The sequence below is a fragment of the Theropithecus gelada genome, chromosome 8, assembly GCF_003255815.1.
Source record: "Theropithecus gelada isolate Dixy chromosome 8, Tgel_1.0, whole genome shotgun sequence".
Classification (NCBI taxonomy): domain Eukaryota; kingdom Metazoa; phylum Chordata; class Mammalia; order Primates; family Cercopithecidae; genus Theropithecus; species Theropithecus gelada.
In genome coordinates, this window is record NC_037676.1 from 15,764,012 (window position 1) to 15,786,456 (window position 22,445).

General features: G+C 37.7%; 2 protein-coding genes across 13 annotated transcripts in view; one reads left to right on the forward strand and one right to left on the reverse strand.

Annotated features, from left to right (window-relative positions):
- Positions 1–3,362: 3,362 nt before the first annotated feature.
- On the reverse strand, positions 3,363–21,084 carry CNOT7 (CCR4-NOT transcription complex subunit 7). 9 transcript variants are annotated; one of them, XM_025393363.1, is made up of 8 exons: positions 20,859–21,084; positions 19,225–19,436; positions 17,189–17,382; positions 13,931–13,996; positions 11,368–11,529; positions 8,862–9,006; positions 6,577–6,687; positions 3,363–5,027 (listed from the first exon to the last, which is right to left on the reverse strand). In XM_025393363.1, exons 2-8 carry the CDS (start codon positions 19,339–19,341, stop codon positions 4,899–4,901), a joined length of 924 nt encoding a protein of 307 aa, XP_025249148.1. In that variant the 5' UTR covers positions 19,342–19,436; positions 20,859–21,084; the 3' UTR covers positions 3,363–4,898. The 9 variants fall into 9 exon arrangements, with proteins under 9 accessions (XP_025249148.1, XP_025249154.1, XP_025249155.1 ...); XM_025393369.1 differs by lacking the exon at positions 13,931–13,996 and adding an exon at positions 17,641–17,744; XM_025393370.1 differs by lacking the exon at positions 13,931–13,996 and adding an exon at positions 17,641–17,821.
- VPS37A (VPS37A, ESCRT-I subunit) overlaps positions 21,076–22,445 on the forward strand; it is an 86,104-nt gene continuing 84,734 nt past the window's right edge. For 2 of the 4 annotated variants that reach the window (XM_025393360.1, XM_025393358.1), the window contains exon 1: positions 21,093–21,527. In XM_025393360.1, the coding sequence (XP_025249145.1) occupies positions 21,403–21,527 (125 nt within the window). In that variant the 5' untranslated portion in view covers positions 21,093–21,402. Of the gene's footprint in view, positions 21,528–22,445 lie in introns of all 4 variants that reach the window. The other 2 variants (XM_025393361.1, XM_025393362.1) reach the window with 2 other exon arrangements.

Below are 22,445 nucleotides of genomic sequence, written 5' to 3' on the forward strand. Positions count from 1 at the left end.
AGTATGTTTCCTATCCCTTTATTTATAAATTCTGACACATTTATTTTATAGACATGAGATAACATGCATTCATAATTTGATTCCACCTCAGGTTGTCTACCCAGAGGAGCCACTGCATTTGGCAATGTCGATGAAACAGCAAACAGGACAGATACAGACCCTTGAGTTTCTTCTAGTAGAGAGGTGGACAAGCCTTTTTTTAAAAATTTTTATTTTTTTAAAAAGGCCAGGTAGCAAATATTAGAGGCTTTGCAAGCTAAGATAAAATGAAGGACATTACTAAGGTACTCAAACAAGGAAACTTTTTACAAAATTTTTATTCTAAAAATTGAAAACTCAAAATATCGAGTACTTTTTTTTTTTTTTTTTTTTTTAGTAATAGAGGTCTACTAATGGGAATAATGGGATTTTTTGGCAGGAGAGGGGAGGTAACACTTTGTTCAACTTGGGCTAAAAGTTGGTATTTCCTCATCGGAATAAATGGAAAATGTTAATCTGTTAATGCCGATGTGTAATGAGATTTCACATATTTCATCTTTGGAAGTGTCTTTTCACACAAATAGGTCAAGATACTAAATACTGACACATCCACCCATGAGCATGTGATTTTACTTAAGCATATTCATCACTTGTAAGGCATTTGTAGGATTCATCTTTTTGGTATTTGCCCTTTAGCATGTCATTCATTCAAGATGATTCATTTCCAACAGAAGATTGAGGAAAGTCTTCAACTGCAATTAAATGCTTTTAAAATTTAAAAATTTTCTTTGCACGGCATCAAGGTCCAAAAACACTGCTACAGGAAAATATATCCACTAAAAATGGATTTGGCAATAGAGCACTGTTTTGACTTCTGATAGCACAGAAAGTATATAAAGCAGCTTGACAATCTTGTTAAATTTTAGTTTTTATTGAAATGAATTTACCATATTATATTGTTTTACCTTGTAATTTCAGGTCAAATCCATTAAGAAACATTTTCAAGTCTGTGGCAAAAGCTAACTTCCAAAGCTACTCAGTGTTAAAAAACAGTGTTTGAGGATGGTTCTTCTCACTCAGAAAAATTTCAATGTCAGCCAAGAACCCAAAAAATAAAAATAAATCTTTAGCACTGCTAAGCCACTGAATGCCTGTGTGGCAAATCAAATCAGGATATTCAGTTTCTGTTTCTCACAAAAAATTTATGGAACTGAAGATGGTTAGGTCCACAAGAGCAAGTGAAGTTCACTGTTGACCAGTTCAATAACACCAATATTTCCTGCAAACTACCTGCTGATGCATAATCAAGTGAAGAGCTATAGGCTTTAAACAACTTACATTTTCACAAGCTTTATAAATTTGACCAAATAAACTTTTTTTGCTGCTCCATGCATTTTTTCCCAGCATCAGTTGCATCACATCTTAGTAGATTCCACTTCAGGTCGTACTGTTTCTCAACTTTTTTGAAAATATTCCCACTTGTAGTTCCATAAATTCTTCAGTCACTTCAAATCCAGCAATGGTTTCTCACAAAATAAAGCTAGGCAGTACTGACTAGTAAGAGGCAAAGAATTAATGGTATCATTTGATGTTGTGTCCAAAATCCTCATTCTTCAAACGACTGTTATCAAAAGGCTGATATCTTAATTTTCTCTGGACACATTTCTTTGGGTTGGTTAGTCTTCAAGCATCATATAATTCAGCATTAGTAAATGGTTTTCTTTGCTTGGCTAACAAATTGGCCACTTGTAAACATTTTGGTTGCAGCCTCATTTTTATTTTGTGAAATTCTATGATGTTTCATTTAAATTTTCTAATTCTTCTGACTGTTGTTTTCCACGAGTTGGGAATATTGTGATGTTAGTCTGATACTGTCAATCTTCTTTTACCAGTTACAGTGTCATTGCATTATAAACGTAACATACCACCATATAATAAAATAGTCCATATTCTAGTGTGCCTTGAAAACATATCAAAGTGTACTTTTCTTGTTCTGAGATACAGGGCATGAACCGGTAGCAGAAAAAGTAACAAATCTAGCAATACACAGGGCATTCTAAATGTTTTCAGGTTATATCTGCATCACCATGATTCTGTAGCTTGCCAAGCAGCAATGTGAAACAAGACAGACTTAAACAGGTTCTGTAGCAGCTACTCAACTTTTCCATTATAGCAAAAAAGTATCCATAGATAATATGTAAATGATTGTGGCTGCATTCCCATAAAAACTTATAGACACTAAAAATTGAATTTCATGTAATTGTCTGATGTCAGGAAATAATCTTTTGAATATTTTTCCCAACCATTTAAAACTAAAAGCCATTTTCAGTTCATGGGCCACACAAAAACAGGCAGCAAGCTGATTCTGGCTGCGGGCCATAGTTTGACAACCCTTGCTCTAGTAGACTTAACAGACTGTATGAGGCTGTAATTAATGGTTCAGGAACACTAAAAAAATTATCATCCAAATATCTTACATCTAAAACCTAGACTCTACAAACATTCAGACTGTCTGGAACAAAATAAAGTAAAGCTTAGACCCAGTAAAAGTCAAAATGTTCCTCTACAGAAGTTATAAAATACTATACAGGTACTCAGAGGTTACATCTGAAAAAATACTAACATTCATTTAATGCAGACAACAGCATACAGTCCCCCAATTTACAATGGTTCAACTTACAAACTTTGACTTTGCAATGGTGCAAAAGCAATACACATTCAGTAGAAACTGTAACCCCATCATAGGTCCTAAGGAGCTCCTAAACTTTTGATGGGGTTACAATACACCCACTGTAAAGTTGAAAAATCATTAAGTTGAAAGATAGTTAAGTTAGGGATTATCTATACTTTTTAGGGACAGAGCCAGAACTGATACAAGTTATGAGATTGAGCAACGATGTGGCTACTAAAAAGGTTTCACATTGATTTCTCAAAGAATAGGTAACTATTAGTTGAATACAATTTAAATGTTAGTTTTCTCAATAAAAACTAACACTGAAATCACAAGCGAAAAGAAGTTTCACTTCCTTTTTAGCAAAGACAAAATGAAAAGCAGCCAGTCAGAAACTTGCTACATTGTGTTAGATTTTTTAAAGAGCCACAGTTACACCAGATGTATTTCCTTTTAAGTATATCCTCATGAATAAATGCATTCCTGGAAAGGAGAAATAGAAATCCTTACTTAGCTAGTTGAGGTACTCATAAAGAACAAGAATAAGCCAACACTTGAAATGCAGAAAACTCAGATTGATTTTTCAATTAATGGACTAATCATCATCTAGGGTTAATGAAGGAAGTTACTGAATTATGTTGAGTTGCCCAAATAAAAATGAACAATATCCCCCAAATGAGTATTTCCAAAACAAAATCACCAGTCATCAACATTTATAAGAAAACATTTTGAAGCCTTTATTTACAAAAGCTTTAAAAACAAATAATACCCTCTGTTTTGCAAATAATGTTTTGTTTAAAAAGGACCACCCAGTTACAGCACTGTAATATCATGAATAAAGAATGTACAAGGGAGACAAACCAATGTGACTAACATTTGAAGATTTGCTAATATTACTGATTGAAGTGTAGGTAACACACATTATAACTTGTAGTCCATCATTTCAGGGTACAGTTAATGATTACCAAAGTCTTCCTACACATGCTCTGGTCTGGTCACATATTCTGCATGGCTAAATATTTCACAGTCTCTTTTGTCAATATATATAAAATAGATTGCAAAGATATACACAAAAAAATAAACAAGCATTACACTCCTCAGGTAATTTTATTAGCTATATATATATATGAGAATATATATATATATAATTTGTTGTTTTGTACCAAATCTCTCCATTATTTACCTCTATAGCAACTATGAAAGCGCAATTTTTGTCTTCTAATTTAATCTGGTACAAAATATACCTAAAGACTTGTTATCTTTGGATTTTAATAAAATTGATTTGTGTAACCAACAAATCAAAAGCATCATAAGTATGGCTACAAAATAAATTTTTTAAAAAAGACAAGGGTAAATGGTGATGGAATAAAAATAAGCAGATCAAGGGAAGTGTGCTATCATAAAATAACTGTAGCTTCAACATCTTGAGTACCAGTTTCCTGGCATACTAAACATCCAATCACAAGGGATTTTTCCTGAAGGGTGTAAAGCTGGTTTGAAAATTCTTCAGTCACAGAGCAGCCTACACATGCCAATTAGAAACTGACAGACACTAGATGTGCTTGGAAGATTAAACACTACGTACAGAAACAGCAGTTACTAAGCTCCTCAGTAGTTTCTTGTCTTTTTTTTTTTAGTTTCGCTGATTTGACAGTTTGCACAATGAATATGCTATATTCTGTGAGTCAAAACCAAGTAAATACTGTATCAAGTTGGCAGATGGTCATTTTTCCAGCTAAGATCAAGAAAAAAACAAAATTTTTGATAAAACAGAGGTTTTGAGTCAGAAACACTCTCTAAAGTGCAAAACTGATGGTCCACAATCTCAAATAGCTAAAACTCCTGCAGAATGGAAGAGAGAGACATGAAACAGGGAAATAAATTACAGTCAGTGCTAGTCAATTTAGGAAAAGGGAAAAATAAACCAAACTCAAGTAGGTAAAGTTTATCAAAATATTCAGTGATGTAGCTTTCCCCACTCTCTGTCACACACGCTTGCTAACAAGTATATTAAATTAAGGCCAAATTTAACCTGAATGAGTTTTTGTTTTGGTTTTTTGTTTTGTTTTGTTTTTTATTAAGATCTGAGATAGGAACGGTCATACTTAGTAGTGAAAGGTAGACAATAAAATGGGACATGAAAGGGGGGGGGAAAGGTACTGTCTATTGTTCAAGGGATTCAACCAGAGATAAAACCTATATACAAGCATGTGTGTAGCTCAAAATAAAATAAAAAGACTATTTCATGTCATGACTGCTTGTTGGCTTCCTCTTCATATGCATTCCCTGTGCCATTCTGTACATAGGATGAACCAGAACCAAGGCCATACAAATGACCACAATATTTGGCATCATCAATATGATCTTCAAAGAACATCTAAAAAGGAATTTTGAAGAAAAAAAAAGATAATTTTAACCAAAGGGAACCACTTGTAATTTATATTTCAGCAATGTAAGTACTGACTGTTCACAGAGATAATGATGGCTCTTTTCTATGGTGTTCCTTTGAGGCTACACATTTCAGTTCAATGAGTAAAACTCATGTCCTCAAAAGTACAGAGCTCAGAAACCAAAGTAAGAGACTATGAAAAAAATGTACAAATGCATGTCTTTTCCATTTAGACCATTTTTATAAGAATTTGTCATCATGGAAAAATAAATATTTATTCCATTAATTTAACAATACTCGAGTAAGAATGAAGAAAGCCAATGATGGTGGGGAAAAAAAAGTTTAGGTTCATAAGCTGTCTTAAATCTACAGGCAAGGCTGAGCTGGCTATAAATAAACTGTAAAGTCATGGACAGTAAAATCCAAACATTCACACTCTATTACTGTCATTGAAGAAGCCAAGAAAAATAAAAATAAATTAGTGCCAGAAATCCACCTTTAGTTAAATAAACCATTAAGACATTTTTAAAATGCAAAGCTAAAAAATCTAAAAGGTTATTTCAATTATCTAATGAAACAATGGGAAGGACTCCAAAACAAAATGTTTACGTGTCATGAATGGATAGTCCAAATCACTTCTGAATCAACACTACTTAGCAAAACAGCTTTAATGCTTTCTATTATCAATACATTGCTCCAAAAAGTTTTTAAATTCTCAGTCTCAGTCAATTCTTTCATGTCTAAGAGAAAATATACTCAAATCCACAGAGAATTTTTGCAAAAAGGAAAACTTAGAGCCAAGAAAAACCTCACTTGTTTTTGCAGTTTTCCTGTTTACCTATAGCTAGGTGTATCTGTGCATATCACTTAATTACTTAAGAGTGAATAATGGGTTCATTAAGTTTCATTCTTCCATACCTAACATGCCTTTTGCCATTTAAGGAGGGTTTTCCTAATGGGGTTTCTGATTCAACTAGGACGTTGGATTTATTTTATCCCTTCAGAATTCAACTCCCCTCTTAAGACTCAATCCAGTAAAAAGCCTGAGTCCTTCTCTATAAAATCTTCAAAGCACTGAAGAATGACATGAGCAAATAACATATTTATCACCAATTTAAAGCCTAAAAGAGGGCCATGCTAGAAGAAACCTAATACAAAGATTCCTTGCCTTGTAGAAGCAGCACCAATGGGAGTTAGAACTCTGGAGTTTTCCCACTAGTAATGTGTTTGATCATGGAAGTTATTAGCCTGTTTTCTCACCTGAGAAATAATATGGTTGGACCTACATGATTTCTCAGGTAGTTTATGTTTTAAAATGTTTGGTTCTATGATGAACATGTTCTCCCAGTTCCTTCTGAACTACATTTCAAGATGACTTATTTTTGAATACTTTTAAGTGTAGTGGATGTGACTCATATGGTATCTCTAAATATATCTTTACTTAGTAGGTACTTGTTGCCCAAAATCTTTGGCCATCAGATTTTTAATGTTCTCAACCTAACAACCAACTGAGAAAAAGGCAGTGATGTCTTCATACTTCTCTCATTTTGAAAAAGGCCATTCCTGTGAGCAATGAATCAGATCCTGCCTGATGTTGTGGTCCTATCCGTTCCAGCTCTAACTGTTCTGCCACCTCCTGTAATCCACCCTAGAAGAAATAAAAATTGCTTGTCAAAGAGGAAAATATTGCAACGCCTACTTTCACAAATTACAAACTTAGACACTGACCAAAATAAAAATAAACTTTAGTATGTAAAGGTGAATTTTATAAAGATTGGGGGGAAGAAACAGAGAATGTGAATTACTAATGTATTTGTTGAATGTGGAAACAGTATCATTTAATAGAAAACAAGATCCTAATTGGGAAAATGTATCTTCATTATGTTTCAAGGTGTATGACAAGTAAATAACTTTCCTAGATATGGGAGGGAAGCAGACCATATATAGGGTAATATTTATCAAGTACACTCATGGTCTATCAATCCAGTAATAATTATAAAACTGCATAGCTAGTATAACACCATTGTTTCCATATTTTCTTAAACTTCCCACCATCCATTTGTAGTTTTCACTTAATTTTTACAAAACAAAGCCATTATGAATAACCAAATCATTAAGAATATGCTAAATGCTTAACTATGGTTTTGTTTGTTAAGATGCATATATGCACACAACTCCTTAGAGTGGTCTGCTATAATGCACCTATGTTAATACTGCTAAGATTAAAAAAGAAAGATGAGAGTGGAAAGAAAGGAAGAGAAAGACAGTAACAGAAGGAAAGAAAGTGGGAGGAGAGGGAAGGAGAGTAAAGGGAGGGGAGAATGAGGATAGAGAGTGAAGTAAAGAAACACCAACAACAAAACAAAAATTCTTCTCTAAATTGTTAAGGCCTCCACCAGCAAAATGGCCCTTCTGTGCATCACAGCTTGAAACAATGCTTTACACAGCAGTTGCTTCTGTGCTAAAAATAGCACGAGGATTAGGTATCATTAGCAGCTGCTCAGGAGAACACAGAATAGAACTGAATAGAACAGCATGGCTGACTATAGGTCAAAAAGCACCTTTGTTGTTAACCTGAATTTTAACATAGCAGCTTACTCAGGACACATTCAGAGTATCTGTACTTAGAAACTTCCCAGTAACAACCACGTAACGAGCAGTAATTTGGTGCCCTGTTCCTGAAAACTGTCATTATACAGACATGTCAATAAAAAAAAAGTCAAGTGAAAACATGTAGGCCTCAGCATGTAGTGTGCTTTCACAGGGTGGACTGTTCCTCAAGTTAGGGACACCCTACTGCAAGTTCACTTACTGGAAGTCCCCTCAAATTACACAGAAGTCTACTGCTACAAACATAAAGTAACCTTTCTTGAAAATTTCTCTAGTCATATGCTGACCATATCCCTTGTTAAAGGTAAACACTGGCCAAAAGAAAGCTTCTCATCTTATCTGTTAAGACCAGTGTAACCAACGTGGTGAAACCCTATCTCTACTAAAAATACAATAATTAGCTGGGCGTGGTCATGGGCAGTTGTAATTCCAGCTACACAGGAGGCTGAGGCAGGAGAATCACTTGAACCTAGGAGGCAGAGGTTGCAGTGAGCTGAGATCACGCCACTGCACTCCAGCCTGGGTGACAGAGCGAGACTCTGTCTCAAAAACAAAAAAATTAATGTTTAGAGTTTAAAAATACACATTATGCAGCGTCAGACTGTTACTACTATCTAGGCAGGACCTACACATTTCCCATCATACTTAACTGTAAGAAGCTGACATCTTTTGGCCAGAAAAAGAACCTTTTAGCTATGTAGTTTTATCCTAGGAACATTATCCTATCACTAGAACTGACACAATAATTTCTAGCCAAGATAAGCCAAAAGGAAAGAAAAACTCTTTTGCCACATTACTGAATACATCTGCACATCTCTGGCCACCTTAGATTCTATCTTGTAAGAAGAGATTCTATGCGTGCTGGGAGAAAGAAAGAACTCACACTGGTGTGCATATGAGAGCCTCACCGTCCTCTGATGTTTGTTTTTGTTTGTGATTTTCAATCTGGCAAGCAATGACAAGAATCTGACCTAAGCTAGAAATCCGTTGAATATTCTGCCTTCTGCCAAGACATACTGAAGCTCTGAAAAAACGATTCCCTATAAATTACCATGTATGCAAGAAAAAAAAAATCACATGACCAGATAATATAATTGCATTTAATGTAATACCGTAAAATATGGTTTAAAACAACATCCCAGCCTAGGCTCTCATGACAGTCCCTTGGTCTGAACAGCATGCTGCTATAGATAATGCCACCTGAAGCCTTACTTTGAGATTTTTGCAGCTCTTCATGAGGTACTTCACATCATAAATTACAGGAAAAAACAATCGAAGGATCTCAAAGAAGTCAAGTTCTTCTTCAGGCAAGTTAGAGTTGGTTAGGATTTTGATTAAGTAGCCAAAGTCGTAACCACTATAAAAGGGTTAAAAGAATAGACAAGAGGGACACATAAATACCATAAAGATTTAAAAAAAAAAGTTTTATCTGATTCAAATTTAAGCAAGTCACACTATAGTCCTTCGAAAAACATTAAAGAGAAGTGCACACAAGAACAGAGAAAACAAACATTGAGAACTATAATGGGAAAATGCTGTCATTTTACAGTATTAAGAACTTTATCACTTTATTATTCAGAGATATCAACACAGATCTACACTATCAAACCAAGCCTGTGGTCATGAAAATACTAGTTTGTTGATATTTGAATTGAGAACACCAAAAGAGCATCAAGCTGCCCATAGATGTCTCAAAATACTTTTTTAAATAACTATGGAAATGGAGAAATAAAGATGTATGGAAACTTGGCCAGAGGAGTTAGCAAATGTAGCAAGAGAACTGGCATTCGATAGGCAAAAGTAATGCAAGACATCCCATCTTTTTCATAAGGTGGTCATATATATTATCCAAAGAATAAGACTGTAACAAGGTATTTTCACTTCTCTTAAATGACTATGTTATTAAGTACTCTCTCCCTCTCTTCCGTCACAATTCTCTTCCTCTCAGTGTGGCTCCCTAAGAGTCATTATTAATGGAAATGTTGCACATGGAAGAAGTGAAGGGTAGTAAAAAAATAACTACTCTCCTCATCATAAAATGCAAACTCCTACATTCTCAAATCCAGACCTCTTCTCCCTTTGGCCTTTTTTCACAGCTTTCTGTCTCCCTACACTTCCAGGCCACGTAGACACATCCATCCCTTGTCTACTTTTCCTTACAGGACCTCTGACAGGAAGCCTATAAGGCATTTGCTTACTAACATTAAAAGTTTAAGATCATATTAGCACTTAGGATTTATAAACTTCCTAAACTATTCCTTATTACTTGAAATAGATTAGAACATGAGGAAAACAGCTAATGATATTTAATGAAATAAAATCTTGTACCTTAATAAATATTTAAATATATCAGTCTAACTTAGATTCTAAACTCCAAGAAGACATGAATGAAACCTGTTTGTTTTCATTCATCTTAATACCCCAGTGCCTAGTGCACTGTATTTTGTCAGAGTATTTTTTAAATGAAAAAGTATGTCATATATAGTAAAAGGATAGGACAATACTTTCCAGTTCTTTTACATCTTCGTATCTAGGGAAGAAAAAATGACTAAAAAACAGTTATTTGTATCAAGAGTCTTAAGTTGTGTCTCCTAAGGTACGGGTTTAAGTAGAAAAGAGAAAAAAAAAGATGATAGGTAAGAATCAGTGTGTTCAGTACCTACAACTCAACAGTTTCTGCTTAGTACACATCAAAGTTGCCCACATGAAATCCTTCACTATAAACATCCCACAGATCAGAGATACAAACTAAACCAAGGAGACTCAGATTTAAAATAAATGTGTGAAGTGGATCAAGTGTAAGAGTATTAACATCTATGTAACATAAAGCTTTTTCAAAACCTAACAAAAGTAACCATTCTGAAGGTTACTTTTAGTCCCTGGGTGGTCAGTTTAGTCTACTTAGATGGGAAAACTCTTTCTCATACATGGAAGTCTATTTCACAGAATCGGAACTAGTTTCCTTACCAGAAACACTCTTAAAAAATCTAGTTTCATAACAATAAAGAACTTAAAACCACCAGTTATTGAGAATTTACTGTTTATAAAGTTATCTTAGTGACCATTAAAACAAGTCTTCAACGTATTTCTTCAAAGGGATGCCTTATCACTTTATTTTTTAAAAAATTAAAATCTACCTCCACACCCATCCCTAGCATTTTCTATGCTGTTTTGAGATAGTACTTATCACTATCTAACAAATCAATGTGAACTCCATTTTTAAAAACCGTCTGCCCACCCCCATGAGAATATAAACTCCATGAGGAAAATAATTGTTGTCTGTTTTATTCACAGCTTAATTCCTAGAATCTCATCTCAGTGCCTGCCATATGGTAAATACTCAATAAATTTTTGTAAATGTAAATAAATGGTTTCCCCTGTAGAACATTAAAAACTAAGGTGTAGAAACAGTAAAAGAAAACCCTGGGTAACACCAATTCCAAAGGCACTGCTGGATTTAAACCGGGGTCTTTCACTTTGTAGAGAACCCGTACTGTTTCCACTATGCAACATGCTTCTCACAGGCAAAAATGGATCCCATAGTTTAAATTAACCTTAAGCAGACCAACACTAGCCTCCTCAGAGTTAGGAGACAACTCTATATGGCAGTCAACTCTTTCTAGAATTAAACCTGAAATTGCTAACACAGTGCCCCAGGTAAGTGTGGAGCAAGTATGAGATGGAAAAACAAAAGGCATTTTCAATGTAGTCGTTTTACCTATGAAATGACAACCATTTGACCCCTTCACAGAGGACCACTCCAGAAGTCATAAGAAGTTCTGCAAAGTACTGGGTCTCAATTCCTTCCTCCTCATGTTTTTTAAACTGGATACCAGATGTTGTTAGTAGCTCTATAGAGTCCTGGGCATACATATCCTCCCTGGCAGAAGAAAGAAAGACAACATTCAAACATGCCATTACTTCAAACAAGCTGTTCTTCTGCTTACATCTATAACTACAGTGCCGGAAAAGAGACAGAGGACTGGCTTGAGTCCAGCTGTTCCAATGCTTTACATATATGCAAGAAAAATGCAATTTAAATACAAGGGTCATTATTTCAGAAAAGTGTTTCAAATAATAAAAAATCATTCAAAGAGTCCAAAGGTGCAATTTTAATCTTTACTATTAACTCTATTAGCCTTTCATACTTAAATACATTTAACTGGGTTTGGAAAAGGGTCTTCTACTCACCAGGGGCTACCATCACAAAGTAACAGACAAGTTTTCTCAGAGACTCTCAGTCTCAGCAGCCACTGTAAGGCTGCCACATGGAGCTGCAGCCATAGCTGCGGGGCACATGCCCATCTCCCATGCTCTCAAGCAGCACCAGGAAGGAGACCCGGTAGAAAACGTCTCATGTGGACGAGTTAAACTACACTTCATCTTAAAGAAGGAGATGCCTCCTTTCACAAATGATGAGCCTTGCAAATGGCTCCAATAAGTAACACTGTTTAAAGTTAAGGACTGTGCTGTAACAGCAATAATTTCTTCTGCCAACAATCCGATTCCTAAATGACTGCCTTATAAAATCAAGCCAGGCAATCTAAATATAAACCAATTCTTCAAGACTTCACTTAAGCCAAAAAGAAAGCCATCTCCAACCACAAATATATTTCCAACCACAAATATATGTGTATCTGAAATATTAAATCAAAAGTTCCCAAAATACAGTATATCTGTATCTGAAATATTAAAACAAAAAAGCTACCAAAATACAGATATATTTTTGAGAATATGGGAAAAAGTATTTTTTTACTTACTTTTCAAATTGTAAGAATACTGGATTCTACCTCTTGGCAGAAGGAATTCCTATTAAACACTTTTGACAAAACTAAACCATAAGGTATATTTCACTTGGGCCAAAAAGTATCCTTCTGGTTAGTCCTTTGGAAATCAACTTATTTCTAAGTCTGAAAAATTACAAAGCTAACAATGGAAATACTTTAAAACAGAAGGAAACCCCATCACTGAAAAGTCAGTCTCCCCTGGAATATCCTTTAGGAAGGGTAACAGAATAAACCCAATGAAGTAGTTTTTTGTTTTTTGGTTTTTTTCTAGTGACACCATAGCTTTCCTATGCTAAAAATATGTACCTCAAAAAATTAGAATCTCACTCATCAGGTCCCAATGCTCACACTGCGGCATGCCTTAGCAACTATAAGCAACCAATAAAAAACAGATTCTTCTCCAGGCTCACATCATTCTTGGCCACTTGCCAAGGTATAGGTATGCAAGTGGTTTAGCCCTTTTTCTCCAAGTTTCTAGGAACACCCTTCACCGGTTTCCTTGCAGCATATGGCTTCACTCCACACTTGCTTTACAAAGAAATATCAGACCAATATTCCTGTCTTTCTTTACATCTACCTATGTGAAGATTGTTCTCCTTTAGACTCCAAAGACAGCTTGCCTCATCGCCGAAGCTAACTGCTACCAATGCCTTAGACGCTATTCCATGCCATTCCTCAAAGGACTTCTCAAGTGCCTATCTTTATCCTAACATACAACTCCTTAACTCGTGAACACTCAAATGTGTCTGTGTATTATCTGTAAAACAAAATAAAAACCACTATTCTGTTGATTCTGCTTTCCATTCTTGAGACAGGGTCTGGCCATCATCCTGGAAGCAGTGGCTTGAACACGGCTCACTGCAGCCTTGACCTCCCAGACTCAAGCAATCCTCCTTCTGCAGCCTCCCAAGTAGCTGGGATTACAGATATGCGTCACCATGCCTGTCTAATTTTTCTATTTTTGTAGAGACAAGGGTTTGCCATGTTGCCCAAGCTGGTTTTGAACTTCTGAGCTCAAGTGATCTGTCCGCCTTGGCTTCCAACTGGCCTCCCAAAGCGCTGGGATTACAGGAATGGGCTACTGCATCCAGCCTCCCTTCTTATGGCACTCTCCATCTCCTTCTTTACACTGCCACTTTCCTTAAATGAAGCATCAGCATCCTTTCTGTTACCACTGAACCCAAGATGCCCTGTAATTTCTACTATCCTATTAAATAATTCTCTCAAATATCAAGAAATACTGCAATCACCAAAAGTGATTACTTTTTATTTATTTAGAGACGGAGTCTCACTCTATCGCCCAGGCTGGAGTCAATGGCATGATCTCGGCTCACTGTAAGCTCCGCCTCCCGGGTTCATACCATTCTCCTGCCTCAGTCTCCCAAGTAGCTGGGACTTCAGGTGCCCACCACCACGCCCAGCTAATTTTTTTTTTGTATTTTTAGTAGAGACAGGGTTTCACCGTGTTAGCCAGGATGGTCTCAATCTCCTGACCTCGTGATCCGCCCGCCTCGGCCTCCCAAAGTGCTGAGATTACAGGCGTGAGCCACCATGCCCAGCCTCAAAGTGGTTTTTAAAAAATTTATTTTTAACCCTCTTTGACTCATCAGTGACATTATTTCCATGGGTTGCTTTTCTTCTTCACAGCTCATCAGTATTCCACTTCAATTTTCATAGATATATCAACTCCAAATTCAGTTTGGAGAGAATTCCCATACGTTGATCAGTATTAATAATTCTAATTCTTAGACTTTGGCAATAGAGAGAAAACAGAAGAGTTACAAAACACTGAGTTATAAAGGCCATGACCAACTTTCCTCAGTACTAAATCCCTAGTGTCTTAGCACTGTAACTGACACGCATTCTAGCCACCCCATTAAGAAGCCAATTTTCTCTTTCTTCAAAATTTCCAAGAATCTCTTCATGGTGCTCTCTCTGTATTAGGCACTACTGGTTTATCTTCCAAATGACTTCTTCTACCTAATGTTTTTCACTGTATCCTTCTCCGTAAACATCTCCTAACATCAGTGTAAATCAAGCCTGTCCAACATGCAGCCAGTGGGTGCCCAGCGTGGCTGTGAACGCAGCCCAATACAAATTCATAAAGTCTCTTAAAACATTCTGAGAATTTTCTTTTTTGTGAATTTTTTTTTTTTTTTTTTTAGCTCATCAGCTATTGTTAGCATTAGTGTATTTTACGTGTGGCCCAAGACAATTCTTCCTCCAATGTGGGCCAGGGAAACCAAAACATTAGACACCCCTGGTGTAAATGGTAGCAAAACTTGGCAGTAAACTTTAGCAGTCCTTTCTGAGTAAGAAAGAAAAAATGTCACTTAGATGCTGTACTAAGAAAGCAGTTGTTACCAGAACAAAGGTGTTTTTAGAAAAGGAAACTCAATTTTACTCAAACTAAGAAGCTGATGGGTTACCTCCTTCTCATGTACTGAGATCACAATAGTATCTAATTTACAAACAATGTACTAATTCATTTGAACAAAAAGTAACATGGAGCAAATGAAATGGTAAAGAACTAATTTTAATAAAGGTTTATCATTTGAGAAAAAGGAGAGCAGGCAATTTTCAGTGTTTCAGAGCCGTGGTTCTTATAAAAGGTTATCAGTCTGAGTGGAGTACTTTTCACCTTTTATAACCAGGGTGTCCAATCTTTTGGCTTCCCTTGGGCCACACTGAAATAACTGTCTTAGGCCACACATTAAATAAAGTTAACAACAACAAAAAATCTCGTAATGTTTTAAGAAAGTTTATGAATTTGTGTTGGGCTGCATTCAAAGCCATCCTGGGCCACTGGGTTGGAAAAGTTTACTTTAAAGGTTCTGTAGTCTGTACGTGCGTAAAGATAGATATAGATATTTTTAAACACAAAGTATCACCCTGTTGCCCAGGCTGGAGTGCAGTGGTGCAATCTAGCTCACTACAGCCTTGAACTCCTCAGTTCAAGCAATCCACTTGGTTCAGCCTCCCTACTGCTACAACTACAGATACACAGCCATCATGCCTGGCTAATTTTTTTTTTTTGTAGAGACAGAGTGTATGTTGACCAGGCTGGTCTACAACTCTTGGCCTCAAGCAATCCTCCTGCCTTGGTCTCCGAACGGAGAGTATATTAAACCCAAAAGAATGAAATGGAGAGTCAGGCTAAACACAGTGTAATTATAAGCCATACTACTATAACACAGACATCATTACTCTGCTTTTCGTAAGCCCTACTTTCGTAAAATTGTGTATATTAAATATCTTTGTTTATTCGACAAAGAACAGGAAGAAAGAATTCATATATTGGCACTACCATTAATTGCCTACAGCTTCTTTCACTATTTTTCCTATCAGATATTAGGATATATGGCACAAATGTGGGATGTCAAATAGAAGAACAATGCAACATTGCAACATACAGTTAAGTACTCACTTAACGTTATTAGTAAGTTCTTGGAAACTGCAACTTTAAGCCAAAAGATGGATAACGAAACCAATTTTTACCACAGGCTAATTGATAAAAACAAGAGTTAAGTTCCTATGGCCTATTGCTGGTCACAAAAAAATCACCAAACTTCTAGATAAAGACCAAAATACTTCTAATATTAAATACTGAAATAAATGTGAGCTGCATGTAAATTTAAGAACAATAAATAAAAACAAGTAAGATAATTATTTGCTCCATTATTCAGCTGAGTGGTGAAGAAAGCCAGAGCCTATTCTGGCAGCTCAGGGCGCAATGTGGGAACCAACGTTGGTCAACATGTCATTCCGTGGCACGGTGCACTCACAAAGATACACCTACTCACTCACACTGGGACAACTTAGCCACACCACTTCACCTAACGTGCACAGCCTTGGGATGTGGGAGGAAATCAGAGGACCCGGGAGAAAATCCATATACATACGAGAACGTGGAAAACTCCACACAGGTAGTGGCCCGGGTCAGAAATCAATTTTATTTTTTCTGAATGTTACCATGAAACAATGTTGAAAAAAATGACATTTGAGGTCCTGCTATACTGAGAATGTATTAAATATTTTATTCACCCAACTTACAGTTTGCAAATAATCTGCCCTTCTCCAAAAACACTCTTAAAACTTCCCTCAGCTATCAAGACTACTTCTAATAATAACATAGAAATATAAAAACTAAGGAAACCGGGTGGAGACCCAGGGCTTGAGTTAGAATGCAGATTCTGACATACGATAAACACCAGGTCAAGGACACTACTATTTCTACTATATGTAAATTAAGAGAGCTTTTGTGGGCTGAAGTGGCAACATAATGATTATATAGTACTGACTTGAAAGGAAAACGTACCCAAGGTTCCAAAAAACGTCTTACTGCATTTGACATGTAATCTACTCATAAACTGGAATATGACTGCAATAAAAATCTTTACAAGAAGGATAAATATTACAAAAGGCTATATTTCAAACTGCACACAAAATTTTTCAAAGTAAAACTAAACTAAAGTGGTAAGATTATTTTTTCTATCAGAAGTACTTTCAATATCCAAAGTTTTCCAAATACAAAAAAAGTTGCAGTCATATTTTAAATGTAAAATCTTTAACATCAAAAGTATTTTTTGTTCCCATAGTAAAAAAGAAAACCATGCTTTTGAAATGTTAAGTTTTACATATTTTCAGTGCAACTACACCAAATTCACCTAGCATGTCACCATACTTGAGGAAAATCAATTCCTAAGATTAAAGAAAAAAAAAGTCTGGGTTATACAGTTATTTCCCACTTACGTCAAATTAAATTTAAAATTAAACTGCCAAGTTGAAGTTCCTGGAGGGTATTCTCCTTGCTCATTCATAAATGTCAGTCCTAGCTGAATTATCTTTAATAAGTCTACATTACACCGCAATAGTTGGTATTGATAGTCAGCATTGCTCCTGAATTCTCCAATGGGTCTTGCAACCACACCTGGAAACTCGGTGTCCTGTAAAATAGTTTTAAGATTCATTATGTACTGAACAGTCAAAACTACAATCCACACATTCTTAACTTTTGATGCAAATCAAAGAATCCTACAGATGATATTCTACACATTTATATTCAATTACAAAGTATCTTTTAACTAGAAAGAACCTAACTTTTTAGAACCATAAAACTCTATAAACTTAATAACCTTTTCTTAAATATATCAAAAAAATTACTACGTATGAGATACATGTGATAAACGTAACCAAATACTTACTCTATACCCAAGAAAGGGGGAAAAATCATAAATGCCTATCTCCCAAAAGATACGTGAAATGATGCTCACAGTATTCCAATGCTAAAACCAAGTTTCTTGAATAACTGGTTCAAAAGAATGGAAAACGCCCTGTACTTTCCAATTGCTTCTCTGAAACAAGGTTTTTCTCAACACCGAAATCCTAAGAAAAACATCATTAGCTTCCTAATTTCTCCGGCTGAAACAATATTCTCTCTATAGTCCACAGAAAGCATGTTGTCAAGAACAGCATGCTACCCACTCACTCTTGTAGGATGTTATCACTTCTCTATGTTGCCACTCTTTATTATCTGAGAAATCAATGATCGCTATGAATTTCCACTGGTTAAGAAAACAATTTTAGTTCTAATCATGGCTAAGTATACCTTTATTAAACAGTATGTTACCTACAAACATTCATATTTTAACCAATCAACCTGCTCCTCCCCAAAGTAATCCATTTGTTTATTTTTATTAAAAATACTGAGACAAAGATACATCAGTTTAGTATTAGAATTCAAACTAGGGCTAAGAATAAAAACTACCTATCAAGTCACTATGAAACAGTAAAAAATCACTATTTCTCTAAATTCAGTGCAATTCAACAGTCACTTTATTGGATACTAGATGTGTTATGCTAGGTGCTGGGAGAGAAAGGACGATTAAAGCACTTGCTTTATGGAGCTAATAATAATCTAGTGGATGCAGAAAATAGGTAGCTAACAGAAATAGTGTAAAGGTAAAGAAGAAAAATCATTAACTGGTTAGACAATCTAGGCAGACTAAACAGCACGTGCAAAAGCAGAGTTGCTTAGTAACACAGTATATTCACGGAACTCCAGTGTTAATTATGAAAACAAATTGCAGACCAACAACATTTCACTGGCACATTTGATTTTTTTGTTTGAGAAAGAGGTCCCTAGCTTCTGGGAGCTCATGTGGTACTACCAGCTAGGATTTGGTGTTGCTTGGAGCAGATCTGGCACTCACAGCTAGGCCCTAATGTTCTCCTGTTGAACATAATTTCACAGAAGTTCAACCTCAAATAAGGCTACTCTGTAATCATGTCCAAACAAGGACAAAAAAATAAACAATGTCAAACCACAAAATGACCAAGTATCTCCATCCTGGCTAAATGAATGACTGTTCCTTCTCTGAAGCTTTAACCTCATTCTAGTCTCTCATTTAAGACTTAGCAAGATATCCAATCACAGAATTACCCTGGCTTCCTGACCACATCCAATCCACAGTAAAGCCCTGCTTCCCTTACCTTCCCCAAGACCACCTGACACAAGCCCAAATCCTTTCTAACGCTCTCTTATTCAAATGGCCCATGGTTCCCAGGAATTCCAGTGCGTTTTCCCTCACTGCAGTGAGGGATAAACCCAACCTGTCAAATCACAGGTGTATTCCTGATGGTTTTTGGCTGGAGGGCAGTGACAAATTTTTCTTTTCACGGTGAAATTAATCCCTAAAAATATCAACCAAAAGGGCTGAACTCAAGACTTTAAAATTTCCTTTTCCTCCTTTATATGAAGCGTTTTAAAGACCTGCTTGTGGGCATACCATAGCAACGTAATTATATTTTCGGATAACTTGACGAATTTTCTTCATCTCTTCATCCAAGTTGCAAGCCCAAACTTCACAAATTCTTTGGCTATGATCTACAGTTGCCGCTGGCATAGTGAGGGCACAAGGGAGTCTAGATGCCAAGCATCAAAATGTTATACTTGATTGAAGATTTGTTTCATAAAATATTTTATCCTTTATTTATGTACCTGTCAAAACAAAACAAAAAAAAAACAATATAAAGACCAGATATATCAAATCTGAATCACAGAATGATCTGGCAGGAACCTAAGAGATTATTTATTCAAAGTTCTTGACTCATAAAAAAAAAATCAAAGTTTAGAAAGTAACTTAAGGTCACACAGCTAGCCTGTAGGAAAAAAAGGACTACAGCACAGATTTCCTGGTCCTGATTTCAGCTATTTTAAAATAACTTTTTTATGCATACATACTAATCATATTTTTATAACTTTCCGCTGAAGATTTATCTGAGTCCAGCTACTCTGCATAAAACTTTATAAAGCCATCCATTTCCAGACAAAAATGAAAAATTACTTATACACATGTGACAAGATCAGATGCTACCATGCCAAAGGTGGTATTTACTTTTATTCCTCATTAACAATACTACCAAAATTCGACTTGATTACAAGATCTACTTTACTGCCATTTATTCAAACTAGACTAGAGGGGTCAAAAATGTTTGTAAATGCTCTCAGACAAAGTAACAGCCACAGAAAACTATCTGAATGTTCGCAGTTGCAGAAGGGAAAAAGAACACAATAGAACGTCTAAAACTCAGAGCATATTCCCTGGTTACCAAAGATACAGCTCACATTTCTGCTCTATAAACAGAGTTCGTGTTGATTCTTGGGCAGGGAAATTTCAAATTCTTCTGCATTTTCCACATAAATTTGAAAAAAAAAAAAAAGGTAAAAAGAGGGTTTTATGGCTGTCTTCTAAACTCTGAAGAGTTAGAAATGTAACTTCGAATTCTCCAAATAAAGTAACCAAAGGAAATCCAGGACACCCCTCCTTCATAACTCTCCCACCCCGATACACACACACACAAGCACACAAACACACAGATCTGGAAACACCCTGTAGTTTAACATTGCTTTCCTCCACCTCTCTCTCTACTGCAGTCCCAGAAGCCCCGAAGAGGCACCAAAGGCCTTCTCATTACTGGAGATAGCATCTCCGTACTGCAGGTTCCCAGAGAAACGAGAGGACGGCACCGACGCATTCAAGTCATAGATAACTCTCTTCCCTGGCAGAGCGCCAGTGCGAAGGTGCTGATAACACTGACTGGAGCTACACTGACTCCCAAGCACTGCTGCGTGAAAGAATACGAAGAGCTGAGGATCTAGGCCACCGCCCTCCACTCCCAATTTCCGTCCCACTTCGAAGCCCCAGGTACAAAGCCTTTGCGTCATCACCACGCGCCAACCCCTTGACAAACCCCCCAGCCCCAGTTACCCAGCCCCCCACCCGCCGCCAGGCTCCTTCCTCCGCCAGCCGCACTCCAGCTGGCGCCATCGCGCACCCTCTCAGATTCATCGTCCCCGCCCCCTTTCTACTTCCCTAACCCGCCCCTCCCCCCGCAAGGCGGCGGCGGACGCAAGATCTACTTGTGTCGCTGAGCTCGCGCTCCTCCTCCTCCTCCTCGCCATAGAGACAGCACCCGGCGGCGGTGGCGGTGGCGGTAGCGGCGGCGGCAGCGGGTGCCCCATAGACACCTCTCGCCCAGCAAGGGGAAAGGCGAGCAAGAGCTGCGCCGTACCGTGCTGCGCCGTCGCTTTTCGCACGTCCTGGCGGGGGCGCTAGATGATGACGCGACACGCAGAGGGGGCGGAGCACGCAGCTGACGGCGGGGTGGGTTGTGGATCGCTGAGTGGCCAGGCTGCCTGACTGGCCGGCTTGGGCGTCTGGGCCGTGAAGGTGGGACCGCCGGTTGTGGGCGGCAAGTTCCCCTTTGCAGCCTCCCGCTGTTCTAGCATGTCCCCCAGAACCCGGGGAGCGCAGGTAGGACTGGCTTAGAGAAGACGCGGTCCCTAGCGCTTGGACCACGGACGTGCCACACCGCTCCTCTGTCGCTGGAGAACCGCCGGGCCGAGCCGCTGGGAGAAGCAGGCCAGAGCCTTCCAGGGCCTCCGGCCCGGGGACCCGAGGAGAATGAGCTGGCTCTTTCCCCTGAGCAAGAGCGCCTCCTCGTCTGCAGCTGGGTCCCCCGGTGGCCTCACCAGCCTCCAGCAGCAGAAACAGCGCCTGATCGAGTCCCTCCGGAACTCACACTCCAGGTGACTGATCGCTGCCTCTCCACCGGAGGAAAAAGTAGGGTGGGAGGGCGGGCTTTTCCTAACCACCTCGCAGCGCCTCAGGTCTGCTCCCCACCAGCTCCTCATGTGGTTTACCTCCCTTGGTTCTGGCTCTCACGTTTGCTCTGCCACTCCTGCCCCCTTTTACTGTTTTCCTCCGGACCCTCCCTGCCTCCTGCCGCACCACTGCTCAGCGCTTCTAACTCGGATTTCTTCATCCCTCCTGACACATCGGTGCTGACTGTAATCTCTGTGATAGTCTATTTCCAGTATCCCTGCCGCCCCGGCTTCCCCACTAATCTTTCCCGTTGCCCACCTGATTGCCGCGTCGGCAGAATTGTTAAAATACGATTGTGAAGAGTAATCTCCAGGTTTCACAAAGAATGTTGCAACATCAAAGGAAAGGGAAGCCAGAGTTTTCTTCAGTGAATGCTTCTCGTCTGAGAGTCACGTATCACGTAGTCAGTCTTCTTGAGTCTCTTTAAGATTTACCCAGTTCCAGCAGCCTCTCCCCATCTCACAGCTGCCAGTGCCTGTACATTTCTCACTTCTTGCATAGTGCAGTCCCCACGCTCAAGAATTACCTTATGTTCATCTTGATTGTTCTGTTGTCTTCCTATGAGTTTTTCATTTTATCGTGGTCAGTTTAGAAATGTTTTTACAATTCATATTATTTCAGCTCTTACTGTATATTAGTTTGCTGCAGCCTTTTACATTGCCTATGTCTATGGCCTCTAATGGTTTTAAAAAATGAGAACTACTTCTTTATATGAATTTTGCAAGTATATTTACTGAACAGTTTCACACTGTTTTAAATAAAGATTTAAATAAAGATTTAAAACTTAACATTGTTAAGTGTTAACATTGTTAAGTCCCTAACCCCTTTTTTTTTTTTGAGGG